General features: G+C 28.8%; 8 protein-coding genes across 8 annotated transcripts; 5 read left to right on the top strand and 3 right to left on the bottom strand. All coding sequences in view use genetic code 12, as the record gives it.

Annotated features, from left to right (window-relative positions):
• Window positions 1-154: 154 nt before the first annotated feature.
• Window positions 155-3436, bottom strand: SNT1 (Snt1p; the record flags this gene model as incomplete). The annotated part of the gene is made up of 1 exon (XM_051758937.1): window positions 155-3436. One exon carries the CDS (start codon window positions 3434-3436, stop codon window positions 155-157), a length of 3282 nt encoding a protein of 1093 aa, XP_051613300.1.
• Window positions 3437-3533: 97 nt separating this feature from the next.
• Window positions 3534-5160, top strand: MRPS9 (mitochondrial 37S ribosomal protein uS9m; the record flags this gene model as incomplete). Its single annotated transcript, XM_051758936.1, has 2 exons — window positions 3534-3541; window positions 4206-5160. 2 exons carry the CDS (start codon window positions 3534-3536, stop codon window positions 5158-5160), a joined length of 963 nt encoding a protein of 320 aa, XP_051613299.1.
• Window positions 5161-5189: 29 nt separating this feature from the next.
• Window positions 5190-6458, bottom strand: KGF55_004071 (putative alanine--tRNA ligase; the record flags this gene model as incomplete). Its single annotated transcript, XM_051758935.1, has 1 exon — window positions 5190-6458. One exon carries the CDS (start codon window positions 6456-6458, stop codon window positions 5190-5192), a length of 1269 nt encoding a protein of 422 aa, XP_051613298.1.
• Window positions 6459-6716: 258 nt separating this feature from the next.
• On the top strand, window positions 6717-9365 carry RPG1A (translation initiation factor eIF3 subunit a; the record flags this gene model as incomplete). Its single annotated transcript, XM_051758934.1, has 1 exon — window positions 6717-9365. One exon carries the CDS (start codon window positions 6717-6719, stop codon window positions 9363-9365), a length of 2649 nt encoding a protein of 882 aa, XP_051613297.1.
• A 237-nt stretch (window positions 9366-9602) lies between these two features.
• On the top strand, window positions 9603-10577 carry RBK1 (putative ribokinase; the record flags this gene model as incomplete). Its single annotated transcript, XM_051758933.1, has 1 exon — window positions 9603-10577. One exon carries the CDS (start codon window positions 9603-9605, stop codon window positions 10575-10577), a length of 975 nt encoding a protein of 324 aa, XP_051613296.1.
• Window positions 10578-10673: 96 nt separating this feature from the next.
• Window positions 10674-11690, bottom strand: FEN1 (fatty acid elongase; the record flags this gene model as incomplete). The annotated part of the gene is made up of 1 exon (XM_051758932.1): window positions 10674-11690. The coding sequence occupies one exon, from the start codon at window positions 11688-11690 to the stop codon at window positions 10674-10676; it is 1017 nt and encodes a 338-aa protein (XP_051613295.1).
• Window positions 11691-12447: 757 nt separating this feature from the next.
• Window positions 12448-12873, top strand: KGF55_004067 (uncharacterized protein; the record flags this gene model as incomplete). Its single annotated transcript, XM_051758931.1, has 1 exon — window positions 12448-12873. One exon carries the CDS (start codon window positions 12448-12450, stop codon window positions 12871-12873), a length of 426 nt encoding a protein of 141 aa, XP_051613294.1.
• A 98-nt stretch (window positions 12874-12971) lies between these two features.
• On the top strand, window positions 12972-13712 carry KGF55_004066 (2,5-diamino-6-(ribosylamino)-4(3H)-pyrimidinone 5'-phosphate reductase; the record flags this gene model as incomplete). Its single annotated transcript, XM_051758929.1, has 1 exon — window positions 12972-13712. One exon carries the CDS (start codon window positions 12972-12974, stop codon window positions 13710-13712), a length of 741 nt encoding a protein of 246 aa, XP_051613293.1.
• Between the last annotated feature and the right edge of the window lie 46 nt (window positions 13713-13758).

Here is a 13758-nt window from a genome sequence, read left to right as displayed (position 1 = left end):
AGGTTCATAATAGATTAATGATAGATTTAATTATTAAATTTTATATAGTAATAATACATTTGAAATATAATAGTTATATATAGAAAGAATTAAATACATAATAAAAATAATAATAATAATAATAATAATGATTTATAATAATACTACTAATTAATTAATTAAGTAAATCTCGTAAATTCGTTTTAGTTCTTTGTTGTTGTTGAGGTTGTTGAGAATGTTGTTGAGGGTTATGTGGAGGAGGTTGTTGTATTACAGGTTGTTGATGTTGATGTTGTTGAAATTGTGCTTGCAGTTGATATTGTGGTGGATGTTGCATCAGTGCTTGGTGTTGGAAATGTAGTGGATGCATCTGTGGCTGTTGTTGTTGTTGGATTTGAGGTTGTCTTGATGGTTCTTCATTATTTAATAAATTCATAATTGAACTTTTTCTAGTTGGTACAGACGATGAACTAGAATTCAATATATTGGAGAAACTATTTTGTTGTTTATAAGAATTGGAAGGAGGTGGTGGAGGTGGAGGAGAAGGTAATGGTTGCAGTTGATGTTGATCTGATATTAAATTCCTAATTGATGGAAAAACTGATGATGAATAATATTGAGGTTGTTGTTGTTGGGGAACTCTTTGAGAGTATTGTTGATATTGTGGGAGTGATGGTGGTGGATATTGTTGATAATGCTGATATTGTTGTTGTTGTTGCTGATACTGGTATTGCTGTTGTTGTTGATGTTGTTGCTGCTGTGAGTTTGGATATTGCTGAAGTAATTGAGCATATTGCTGAGCCGGTGATTGTTGTGGTTGTTGCTGATGACTAAAAGATTGTAAAGAAGGTGGATTTATACCCGCTTGAGGTTGTTGATCAGATGTTGTTAAAGTTTCAATCGATATTTTCCCAGTTGCTGGTAATATATATTCAGTTGCAACAGGTTGAGTCTTTTTAACTCTCTTTTTCTTTTCAACTGGTTCTCCTTCTGCCTTTTTAGATTTTCTTTTCTTTTTCTCAAAAGGTTGTCCATCAGGTCCAACTTCTTTTACCTTTGCTGGTCTTTTCCTTTCTGTTTTGGGTTTGGCTGATGCACGCTTTTTACCAACAATTTCTTGAGCAGGTGGTGGTAGTGGTTGTTCTTGGACAATGGAATCAGTATTTGCTGAAATGATTGGAGTTGCAACATTTGGTGTTTGTAGTTCTAATGGAGTTCCTTCAGTTGAAACCAGATTTTGTTCACCCTCTGCAATAGTAATTTCCTGTGAAACAATTGGTCCTTCATCATTCTGAGTTAATTCAGAAGAATTATTAGTAACATTAACTGTTTTAATTCTAACTCCATTTTTCGCTTTTTTACTTTTCTTACTAGCTTTTCTATGTTGGATTAACAATTGTTTATAATTAATTGCCTTTTTAGTCATATAATAATGAACAACACAATCAGATGCAGTTCTTAAACCACCCATATATCTTGAAATTGCTCCAAAACGTTTAGGAAATAAACAAAATGCTTCACTGAATAATTCATGTTCTCGATCAGAAAATGTATTATAAAAATCCGATTTAACTCTTTGACTCCATTCTGTTTTATCTTTAACAATATTATTCGAGTCCATGAAATTTAAATTTTTCTTTTTTATCGGATCTAAAATTAAATCAGGTATATCAGCTGCAACTCTTCGTGCTTTTTCTAAAGGATCATCTTGTTGCTGACCTAAAGTGAGTAAAATCTCCTGAAATTCAGCTTCAGTCGTTACCAAATCACCATGCCTTCTGCTACTTCGTCTACTTGATACTGTAACTGGCAGATCCAAAACAGGAGATGCATTATTATTTGTATTAGCACTAACAATTTGTTGATTTTGTTTTTTCAAATCACTCGAATCAATTTCTTTCCTCATTTCATCATCAGCCGGATGTATAACTCGAAGTTGCTGATCCATCTTGGTCCTCGCAATATCAGCCTTTTTGGATAGGTTGTTATAGGTGTTCCATAATTTTAATGTCTTCAACCTTAATTCTTTCTCTTTCCCACTTACTAATTGAATAAGTTTTTCCTTCTTTTGTTTGAAATCAACGTAGTTATTAATGTAAAATGAATAATCCAAAAATGAATTAACTGGTTTTTCATTCTTATACTTCAAATTTGATTGATCATTTAAAAATTGAATCTGCATGTCTTCAAATTGCTGTTGCAACTTGGGTAAGGGATATTTATATAATCCTTCCACTTCTGACTTGGAATCATCTTTTGCAATATCATATTTGATCTCTTCTTTTATTGGTAAAAGTGGAGGTGGAGTCTTAGCAGACTTTAATTTAGATTCGATATTATCTACTTCACTTTCTTCCTCAATTTCCTCATCTAATTCTTCGCTTTGGATTTTAGGTTCAATTTTTGTCGTTTCTGTTTTCTCGTCCTTGATCAAAGACTCCTTCGAATCAATATTATCAACATTCTCCTCTTGTTCTTGCATTTCTTCCTCCAGTTCATCTTGATCATCTTCTTGATCACCATCTTCACCATCTTGATCTTCATTTCCTTCAATTTCATACTCTTTGGCTCGTTTCTCAGCTGGATTGATTAATGTGCTTTTGCCATAATTTGAATATTTATATTTATCTCTTGGTTTTGAATATGAATTTGAATTTTTAAATTGTGATGCAGATGAGTATCGATCAACTGTTTTGGAATAATATGACCCATATGATTTTGATGATGTATAATACGGATCCGTGCTATAATTAGACGATCTGTAAGATTCTATGTTAGGATTCGATGATCCTAAGGGTACGTTATTACTTCCAGAAGTGTAACTCGAGGTGACTGGATTTTTACCTTTCCGTATTCTATCTTTCGCTGAAAATCTAGTTGATTGAGAAGACCTTTTCCATTTACTTCCTGTTTCTGGTGTACTATATGAATCATAACGGTCTTTTCTATAATCTGAATTTCCATTTCTATAATTGGTTGAGGGAGATATTAAGGAAGAATTTGACGTTGTGGTTGAAGCAGATGATGAAGCCGATCCTGTAGGTTTATGGCTTGACATAGATAGTCGAGAATCTCCAGCTTTGGAAGAGCTTTTCCTCCAATTATCTGTTCTTCCATTGTAGTATGATGTATCGTAATTACCGTACGAATTTGAATAATAATTAGATGATGAATATGAAGATGAAGTTGGTCTATTTGATGTATTACTTGAAGGATCTTTCAGATGAGTTAATGAAGATGAGCCTGGTCCATTACTTTTGAAATCTCGTCGCGATAAACTCGGCACTGATGATGATGAAGTAGTATTGTTTGTGGTTGAGTTAGTGTTTGATTTGATAGACGCTGATGTAGTCGATGATGAGAAAAAATTTTTCCTTCTGGATTTACCATAATCTGAGTATTCATTACCATATCGCGATGATGATTGTCCTCCTCCTCTAGGATTTGAAGAGGACATTTATAAAATGATGATTCGACTATTTTGAGACTTGTTTAAAATGATGCTGTTCTACAAGATGTTAACAAATCAATCAATCAAGTGTAGTAGGATTATAATGGTGAGGTAAGTCTGAGCGATCGTAAACTGAGTGATAATTATAATAAATGAATGCCTTTACTTTAGAACCTGATATATTGACTGTAACATCAAAATCTTATTAATTTGTAATGAATTGAAACTAATGAACTTGGCTTGAGTATTGACGTTGAAGGAACGACACAACGTAAAATTAAATTATACAAACAAACTTTATTGTTAATTTGATGGATGAATAGTATAACTTCTCTGAATATGGATTGTTAGATTGTATTCTTCTTATGTATGTTGAGGTATTGGTTAGTAATTTTGTTTTAATTTGAAGATTTTCTTTTTTCTCACCATAATTTATATTACTAGCTACCAAATTTAAACTGTTATATAACCAGCATCTATAAAGTCTGGACTCAATGACATTTCTTTGATAACCAAATGATCAATCGTTCATTAGTTTGATGATCAACGTAGTCTAACAAATAAGAAACTAGCTTAATTCGTAGTAGAGAGGTTTGGGTGAAACATATTTTTTTAAAATTTTTTCACAATTATTTCGGTATTAGAGTTACGATCACGTGACGCAATTTAGAACAATATTCAAGAAAACTTTTTCTAATATTTTTCAGGTAATATCGAGAGTATACCCATTCACTGTAATGAATCTGGAAATGTTCTCGAGGCTAAGTCGGTATAGTCTACGTAGCTGTAGACTATTTTCAACCTCATCAAAATTGTCCAATGGAATTGTTATGTCAGCAACAACTGTTACTTCATCCACAACAACATTCGACGAACAAATACCTAGACCTAATCGATTCAGTAACAAACAAAATAACATCAACCATAGAACAAATAATAGAAGTACATTTCAAATAACGGAAAATTTGACTATGCCTGAATTGAATAGAATAAGAACAATTCCTACCCTTATAACATTTTATGGAGGTAATCCAATACACGAAAATAACATGAATCAATTGAAATATTTACTAAGAAAATATGAAAATTTGCCTACAAAAGTGTTATCTGATGAAGAATTATCAACTCAAAAATTTATTGGATTCGATACTTATAAAGAAAAAACGCAATCAGGAACAAGAGTTAAAAAAATACATTATAGAGATTTAATCACAAGTTTAAATAGATTGAGAGTTATAGATCCAGAGTTAATGCCAGTCGAAGTAATAGATGTTTTAAACAATTATTATTCAAAAAGTGCCAATAAATCATCATTACAAACAAAATTAAAAACTTTAGACGAATTCGGAAGAGCAAAAGCAAAAGCTAAAAGAAAAGCTTCGAAAGCTCATATATATTTAGTTCGTGGAGAAGGTGAAATAATTGTTAACGGTAAAAATGTTGTTGAATATTTTACAAACATATATGCTAGAAAAAATTTGAATTATCCATTTCAAGTAATTGATCAAGAAGGCAAATATAATGTCTTTGCTGAAGTTAATGGAGGTGGTTATACAGGACAAAGTGAAGCAATCATGTATGCCATTGCAAAAGCTTTAGTAATATTCAATCCATTAGTAAAACCAAGATTATCAAAAGCTGGACTAATGACTAGTGATGCAAGAGTTGTAGAGAGAAAGAAACCTGGTAAAGTCAAAGCAAGAAAATCACCAACTTGGGTAAAACGTTAAATAAATAAATTTTATTTTGTATATAATGTCTATAATGATTCTAAGTATAATAGAACTGAATCTATTTCATTCTTCTCGTATTTTGTAATTTTACCTTGATATTTTGATCCTTTACCACCACCTTTCAAATTTGTTATTCTTTGCTTCAATTCGTTAGAAATATCTGTAGCTTTTGGACCTGATATTTTGATCATACCTCCGTTTGATTGTTGATTTCCACATATCAACACTAATGTTTGTTTTCCATCCAAATCTACCGCTTTTGTCTTATCCATTGTCATCAACTCTTTTTGAACCGAAGTTAGAAAATCTGGGTTATTTTCTTCTCTATATACATATGCAATTGCATTTTCATCAGCCAAAAATTTATTGTAAATTTCAGTAGCTTTTAAATTAGCTAATTCCTTGGTTAGATTGGCGATTGTTGAGTTCGCCTTTTTATAGTTTGTACTTAAAAGATCAACTTTATTTGTAACATCTTCAATCTGACAAGATAATTGATTACCTGAAACATTTTTTAGTATATTAAAATAATTCGAAGCTAATTTTGACACACGATAACCACAAGTGAAAAATAATCTTGAATGTCCTCCTCTGACTGAAGTTTGATTGAGTAGAACTATTGAAAGTATTTGTGATGTATTTTTCAAATGAGTTCCACAACATGGATTTGCATCAATATCTCCGATTTTGACAATACGAACAATACCTTGCTCTTGATCATAATCTTCTGGAATGTGACTTGTATCTTGCTCCGTATCATCAGTTGAGACGCTAATAGGATGAGATTCAAATATTAGCTGATTCACTTTGGCTTGAACTTCTTCAACTAATTTATCATCGATTTTTTCAGGTAATTCAATGTAGTTAATCTGATCTCCCATTTTCCAACTTAAGGTTTCAAGTTTATACTGATCAAAAACTGCTGATAATAAATGTTGACCTGTATGTTGTTGCATATAATCAACTCTTTTATCCCAATCTATATCTAATTTGACTTGAGAACCTGTATCTAAGGGTGTATCAATGATATGTAAAGCTTTTAATTTGTCACGAATTACTGCTTGAACTTCGATTTGACCACCAGAGGTTGTCATGTATCCTTTATCTGAAAATTGGCCGCCGCCCTCGGGGAAAAGGCAGGTATCAACCAATTCTACTTGATATAAACCTGATGGTTCATTTTTCTTTGGTGTAAATTTTTTACAAGATACAACTTGAGTCTCTAGACTTCTCAAAAATGAATCTTTTTGACAAGCCAAAGCTCCGACTATGGTTGATGACTGCACAGTAGTCATTTTAGCGAATGATAACAATTTGAATTGGAGCACCTATTGGTTGATCAATAATTATTCTATAAATTAAATTATTAGATATAAAATTTCAATGTATAGAAATTACCAATCTCACACGACTACAGTAGTTTTTTGACTTTGTACGATTAATACAAGTAACTGAAAATTTTTCTGATCTAATAGAACAAAAACACAATCAAAGCTAATAGATTCTGTTAGATCTAAGATATATTTAAATATATCATACATACATAATCAAATATGGCTCCAGCTCATAAGAGTCATAATTTCCGTCCGGAAAATGTTTTGAAACGTGCTGAGGATTTAATTGCAGTTGGACAAAAAGAAGCAGCATTAGATACTTTATATGAATTAATTACATCAAAAAGAATTCGTTATTTACAAGTTGAAGATTTAGAACCTATTGCAAATTTATTAATTGAATTAGCAGTTGAATTAAGAAAAGGAAAATTAGCAAAAGATGCATTACATCAATATAAAAAGAATATTCAATTATCAGAAAATGGATTAGAATCCGTTCAAACTATAGTTCGTAAATTCATTGGATTAGCTGAGAAAAAATTAGATGAAGCTCAAGCTAAAGCAGATATTAAAATAGATCAAGATGAAACTGCTGAAGATGATTTAGAAACTGCACAAACTCCAGAAACCATTTTATTAAGTGCTGTTTCAAATACTGATACTGCGGATAGAACTGAAAGAGAATTAGTTACTCCATGGTTAAGATTCTTATGGGAAGCATTAAGAGCTGTCTTAGATATTTTAAGGAATAACTCAAAATTAGAAGTTACCTATTCAGCTATTGTCAATCAAGCTTTTAAATTTTGTCTTAATTTTAAAAGAAAAGCAGAATTTAGAAGATTATGTGAATTGTTAAGAGTTCATATGCAATCAGTCACCACACAAACTAAATCATCAACTAATAATGCCATTGATTTATCTGATACTGATACTGTTCAACGTTATTTAGAACAAAGATTTGCACAATTAAATATCTCAGTTAAATTAGAATTATGGCAAGAATCATTCAGATCTGTTGATGATGTTCATACATTAATTACAGCATCTAAGAAATCACCAAAACCAAATATGATGGCTAATTATTATGAAAATTTAGCTAGAATCTTTGCAGTTTCAGATAATTCTTTATTTCATGCAGCAGCTTGGAATAAATTTTTCAATTTATATTCACAATCACCATTAGCTACTGATGAAGAATTAAAAAAATATGCATCAGTATTAGTTTTATCTACTTTAGCTATTCCACAATCAGCTATTCATGATGTTGATGAACATAGAACTAAGAACTCAAAATTATCATCATTATTAAATCTAACTCAAGTTCCATCAAAAGATGGTTTAATCAAATCAATTGTTTCAAGAGGTATTTTGAAATATGTTGATGGACCAGTAAAAGCATTATTCGATTTATTAGAAACCAATGAATTCCATCCATTATCAGTTAAAAAGGAAGTTAGTCAAATTTTCAAATTAATTGAAGCTGATAATGATTTAAAAAGATATGTACCAACATTAACAGAAGTTATATTAATTAGAATTTTTCAACAAGTTTCACAAGTTTATGAAACTATTAAATTAGATTTTTTAGTTTCATTAGGAATATTTGAAGGTTTAAATTATTCATTAAATGAATTACAAGTTGAAGATTTAATAGTAAATGCAGTTAAAGATGATTTAATTTCATTAAGTATTGATCATGAAGCAGGAGTTGTATCATTTAAATCAAGTCCATTTGATGAAGTTTCAAATTCATTTGCTAATAATTTACAAATATCACCTGCAGAATTAGTTCGTACACAAATTAGTAAATTAGCAGCAACATTAGCTGAATCTGTTTCAATTATTGATCCAACTTATGAGTCTCGTAGAAAACAAGCTCAACAAAATGCTCAACAAGAAGCACTTAAAAATTTTGCAAAACAACAACAATCAATTGCAAATAGAGCTAAAATAATAGAAGAACGTAAAATTAAAGCAGAAAAATTAAGACGTGAAGAAGAAGAATTACAAGCAAGATTAAAACAAGAAAAAATTGCAGCTGAACAAAAAGCAGAACAAGAAAGATTAATTGCTGAACAAGAACGTAAAAAATTAGAAAAATTACAAAGAGAACGTGAACAAATTGAAGAAAATGAAAAACGTAAAATAGCTGAAGAAATCAATGCAAAAGGAATTATTAAAGTTGATTTAAATAATTTAAAAGATTTAGATACTTCTAAATTAAAATTAATGCAAGTTGAACAATTAAATAAAGATAGAAAAGAATTAGATGAAAAATTAAAAATAACTTCAAGAAAAGCAGATTATTTAGAAAGAGCATTTAGAAAATATGAATTAAAATTATTAGAAGAAGATTCAAAAAAACAAAGAGGTTTAGAAATTAATAATTATGAAACTTCAAAACAAGCTAAATTACAAAAATCTAAAAAGGAATTTGATGATTCAATTGCATTAAAAACACGTTTACAACGTATAATACCAGATTATAATATTTTAAAAGAACAAATTGATGCTAAAAATGAAGTTAAATTAGCTAAATTAAAAGAAGAAGCTCAAATTAAATTTGAAAAAGCAAAACAAGAAAGAATTGAAAAAGTTAAAAGACAAAGAATTGAAGAATTAAAAATTAGAAAAGAAAGAGAAAGAAAAGCTCAAGCAGAAGAAGCAGCAAGAAAAGCTCAAGCTCTTGAACATGCTAAATTAAAAGAAGAATTAAGAAAACAAAGAGAAAAAGATGAAGAAATTCAAAGAAAAAGAGATGAAATTGCTGCTCAAGCAGCTGCAGAAGCAGCTGCAGAGGAAAAAGCTCCAAAAGTAATGTCATTCTCTGAAAGAATGAAATTAAAAAGAGCAGGAAAATTACCATAAATACTGTTTTCTTATTTTTCAATCGCATTGATATGTGATAGTATAACTGTCTATAGACAATAAAAGAATAGTTAGCATTAATAGTGAAACCTATTTTTAAAACTAGCCTAGTTTCGTAAAAAACTCAATCTCTTCGGAATATTCAAAATTGCGCTTTTTCACGATCTCTATTTGACATATTTTCTATTTGCTTTTTTTTGCAACAACAATTTTCTTTCCATTCAACAAACACAAGAAATGTCAAAACCAATTGTAACTATTATAGGATCATTAAATTATGATCTAGTAACTTTCACAAATAAAGTTCCCCAAGGTGGAGAAACATACACGGCAAATTCATTCGAAACTCATCAAGGTGGAAAAGGTTTAAATGAAGCAATTGCAGTATCAAGATTGTCACCAACTGATAAAATTCATACAAGAATGATTGGTAGAATAGGTGATGATGATTTTGGTTCAAATTTAATAAATTGTTTAAAAGAAAGTGGAGTTGATGTAAAATATGTTGAAACTATAAAGGGGATAAGTTCTGGAGTTGCAACTATAATAGTTGAATCAAATGGAGAAAATAGAATTTTAATTACACCAGGATCAAATGGAAAATTAAAACCAACAGATGAAGAATATAAAAATTATTTTGAAAATATAGATTCGGGATTTGTTGTTTTACAAAATGAATATCCAGATTCTGAAAAAACAATAAATTGGTTAAAATTAAATAAACCCAAAATTAATATAGCGTATAATCCATCACCTTTCAAAGAAGAGTTAATAACTAATGAAATATGGTCAAAAATTGATTTATTAATAGTAAATGAAGGAGAAGCAATAGATGTTGCCAAAAAATTATTACCAAATATAAAGCTTAATGAAGATATTGAAGGATTTCAACAATTAGCAATTGAAATTCATAAATTAATAAATCAAGAAAATATTAAAACAGTAATTATAACAATGGGAAGTAAAGGTAGTTTATATTATGATGGAACAACCTCCACTCCAAAATTTATAAATTCTAAAAAAATTGATAATGTAATAGATACAACAGGAGCAGGTGATACATTTTTTGGAGGTGTTATTTCAAATTTATCATTAGGTAAAACAATTGAAGATTCTGTAATATTTGCTACAACTGCTAGTTCTTTGGCAATACAGAAAAAGGGAGCAGCTGAAGGTATACCTACTTATGAAGAAGTTTTAAAAAATTTATAAATAAAGTATTATTAAAATTGTATTAAAAAATCCCACTAAATATCTAAAAATTTACATGTATATAAACTCATTTAATACAGCATCACCCAAAGCAAGTTAAGCTTTTCTTGAACGTACTTGCTTTTTTGGTTCTTGTTCTTCTAAAATTGGAGTAGCTTCTCTACCAGTAACATAAACATATTCATTAACTTGAGCAGCAACACCTCCTTTAACAGATTTAACAATTTTTGATTTTTTTGAAGATTTTCTTCTATAAACATCAATATAAAATCCAATAAATAATACAAGATAAGAAGATAATATAGCACAACCATAATAAGCAGAATATAAATTTCCTGCACAATCTCCACAAAATGGTAAAGGTTTATTAATATATGAATTTAAAAATTCAAAAACTAATTTTTGATAAGTTGCAAAATAAACAAATCCTAAATCTAATATAAATTGAATAATTTGAAATCTTGTTACCCATTCTTTCCACCAAACTCTAATACCTCTTGCTGCTAAAAAATAATACCAATACATTATAACATGAACTCCTAAATTTAAACTAATAGGAACCCAAGAAATAGAAGTATCACCAATTAATTGAGTATAACATAATAAAGCAGTAGCACCATGATGATAAGTATGTAAAAAAGTTAATTTTTTTTGTTTAACAACCAAAAAAACAGTATCAATAAATTCAATAAATTTTGTTAAATAATTTAAATAATATAAACAAACTAATGGTTGAGTCCATGCATTTGTTGAACATATAGCATAAAATAAACCATTATAATAAATCATTGGAATTAATTGTTCAATCATTAAAATTAATAAAGTTAATGATATAGTTGTTAATATAATATTATGAATTTGAAATAAACCATTTAGTATAAAAGGTTTAATTTGAAATTTTTTAAATATATAATTCCCACCAAATATAATAATATAATATGTAGTTATAGCTAAAGCAACTGGTTGAAAAGTTGATAAAGGAGTTTTACCAATTATAAATTGAAATTTTGATGGTATAAAATATTGATTTGTTAATTTTGAAATAATTGAATCAAAAATTGGCCATAATTGAATACCAAATGGAGTATCCCAAGTAGGGACTGGTAATGACATGATAATAAGTAGGTACGGTTGTTTCTGCTATAAAAGATTCTTATCTTTTAAAGTGGAATTGTTGATATTTTTATACCAACTTCAAAATATGAAAAAAATTTGAAAATTGTAAACAAAAAACAAAAAAAAGAAATTTTAATAAAATTTCGGTATTTCTTAAATTTCTTACACAAAAACAGTCTCTTCATGAGTCCAAAGTTGTTTAACCGAATTACGTCAATAGAGATCGACCTAAAAATTGTATTGTTTGTACCATGAAAAATGGCTTGCTGATGCTGATTGATTTTTTACCCCCCTACTTTTATTCTAAGAAGAGTAAATATCACAGTCTATTGTTTGTTATTTCGGAGTTTTTTGAAGAGATTTCATAACCAAAAATGGAGAGATTGAGAGTAGTATTGAAGAGACTGTATGTGTGATGGACATAGTCAAAGTATGTTTCCTCATCATCCACCAAATTTCTCATTACTTTGATCGCGTCCACTGTAACTTGAAGAGAAATTTGACTCAAATTGAGTTGTTCATATTTTGTTTCGTCTATCACTTGGTTCAATATCGCTGTGTTATTAAGTATTTCTCGTTAAGTACAAAATAATTTTTTACCCCTCTATTTACTTTTTAGACGCGAATAAAATTTTAACGCGAGTAAAATATGTCACGACATTAATATTCATTTGACATTAATTTTCATAGTTATCAAAATATTTTACAACCAAAATTAAATTCATTTTACAACCAAATTAAATCTGAAAAGTAGATGTCTCATGACAAGAACGATTCATCATGTTCTTATGAATCAGATTCAAATACGTCTTCATCATCTTCAGGGGAAGAAGAAATCATAAGTAAACCAATATTCATACCAAAAAATCAAAGAGATCAATCAGAAAAAAATAATTCAATTGAAGATAACTCATCAAATTCAAGGAATAATCAAAAAAAGGAACTATTAATATCACATTTAGAACAAAAATCAAAACAACAAAAAGATACAACATCAACCACAAAAGAAGAAGATTTAATTGGTATTAATTCAGTTAATGATATTGATGATATAAATCCTGAATTAGAATATAAAAATTGGAAATTACGTGAATTAAAAAGATTTAAAAGAGATCAATTAAGAATTAAACAACAAGAATTGGAAAAAGAAGAACAATTTAAAAGATTAAATCAAAAATAGTGGATCTTAGGAATACGAATTGAATAATTCGTCTAGTCTATACGTCTTCCTTTTGTTTTAAATTTCGGTGAGCCTATATATCCATCTCAATAATCAATATGTCATTACCACCATTACCTACCTCATTAAAACCATTTTTAAAACCATATTTACCTTCAAATTCAAATGATAATCATATAACATTAACTTATGCACAATCATTAGATTCAAGAATTGCATTAAAAAGAGGTTTACAAACTAAAATATCACATTTAGAAACAAAAACAATGACTCATTATATAAGATCAAAACATCAAGCTATATTAGTTGGAATAAATACAGTATTGGTAGATGATCCAAAATTAAATTGTAGATATAATGATGAAGATAATTTGAATTTAAATGGAATAAGACCTATAATAATTGATCCTTCAAATAAATGGAATTATGATGATTCTCAATTATCTAAAATTTGCGAAAAAGGTGAAGGAATATCTCCATTTATATTAATTGATGAATCAATTACAGATCCTAAAAATAGTAATAAACTAAAAGAACAAGGTGGAAAATATATTTCATTACCTTTACTTAAGAATAGAAAAAATAATTGGGAAATTATAATTAAAAAATTAAATGAATTAGGTATAAATTCAATAATGATTGAAGGTGGTTCAACAATTATTAATGAAATATTAGAATATCCTAAAAAAATTTATGATGTTTTAATTATAACTATTGCTCCTATATTTTTGGGAAAGGAAGGAGTTGAAGTATCACCAAATAAACAAATTGAATTTTCAAATGTTAATTGGTGGACTGGAATACAAGATAGTGTAATGTGTTGTACTCCAAAGGAATAATCTTACTAATTTGAATCAATCATTCGAATGAATAAACATTAAATAC

This window comes from Candida pseudojiufengensis (assembly GCF_024610245.1).
Source record: "Candida pseudojiufengensis strain CBS 10847 chromosome Unknown scaffold17, whole genome shotgun sequence".
NCBI lineage: Eukaryota > Fungi > Ascomycota > Pichiomycetes > Serinales > Debaryomycetaceae > Lodderomyces > Lodderomyces pseudojiufengensis.
The sequence above is the reverse complement of the archived record's forward strand: the minus strand, read 5'-3'. Positions and strand labels throughout refer to the sequence as shown.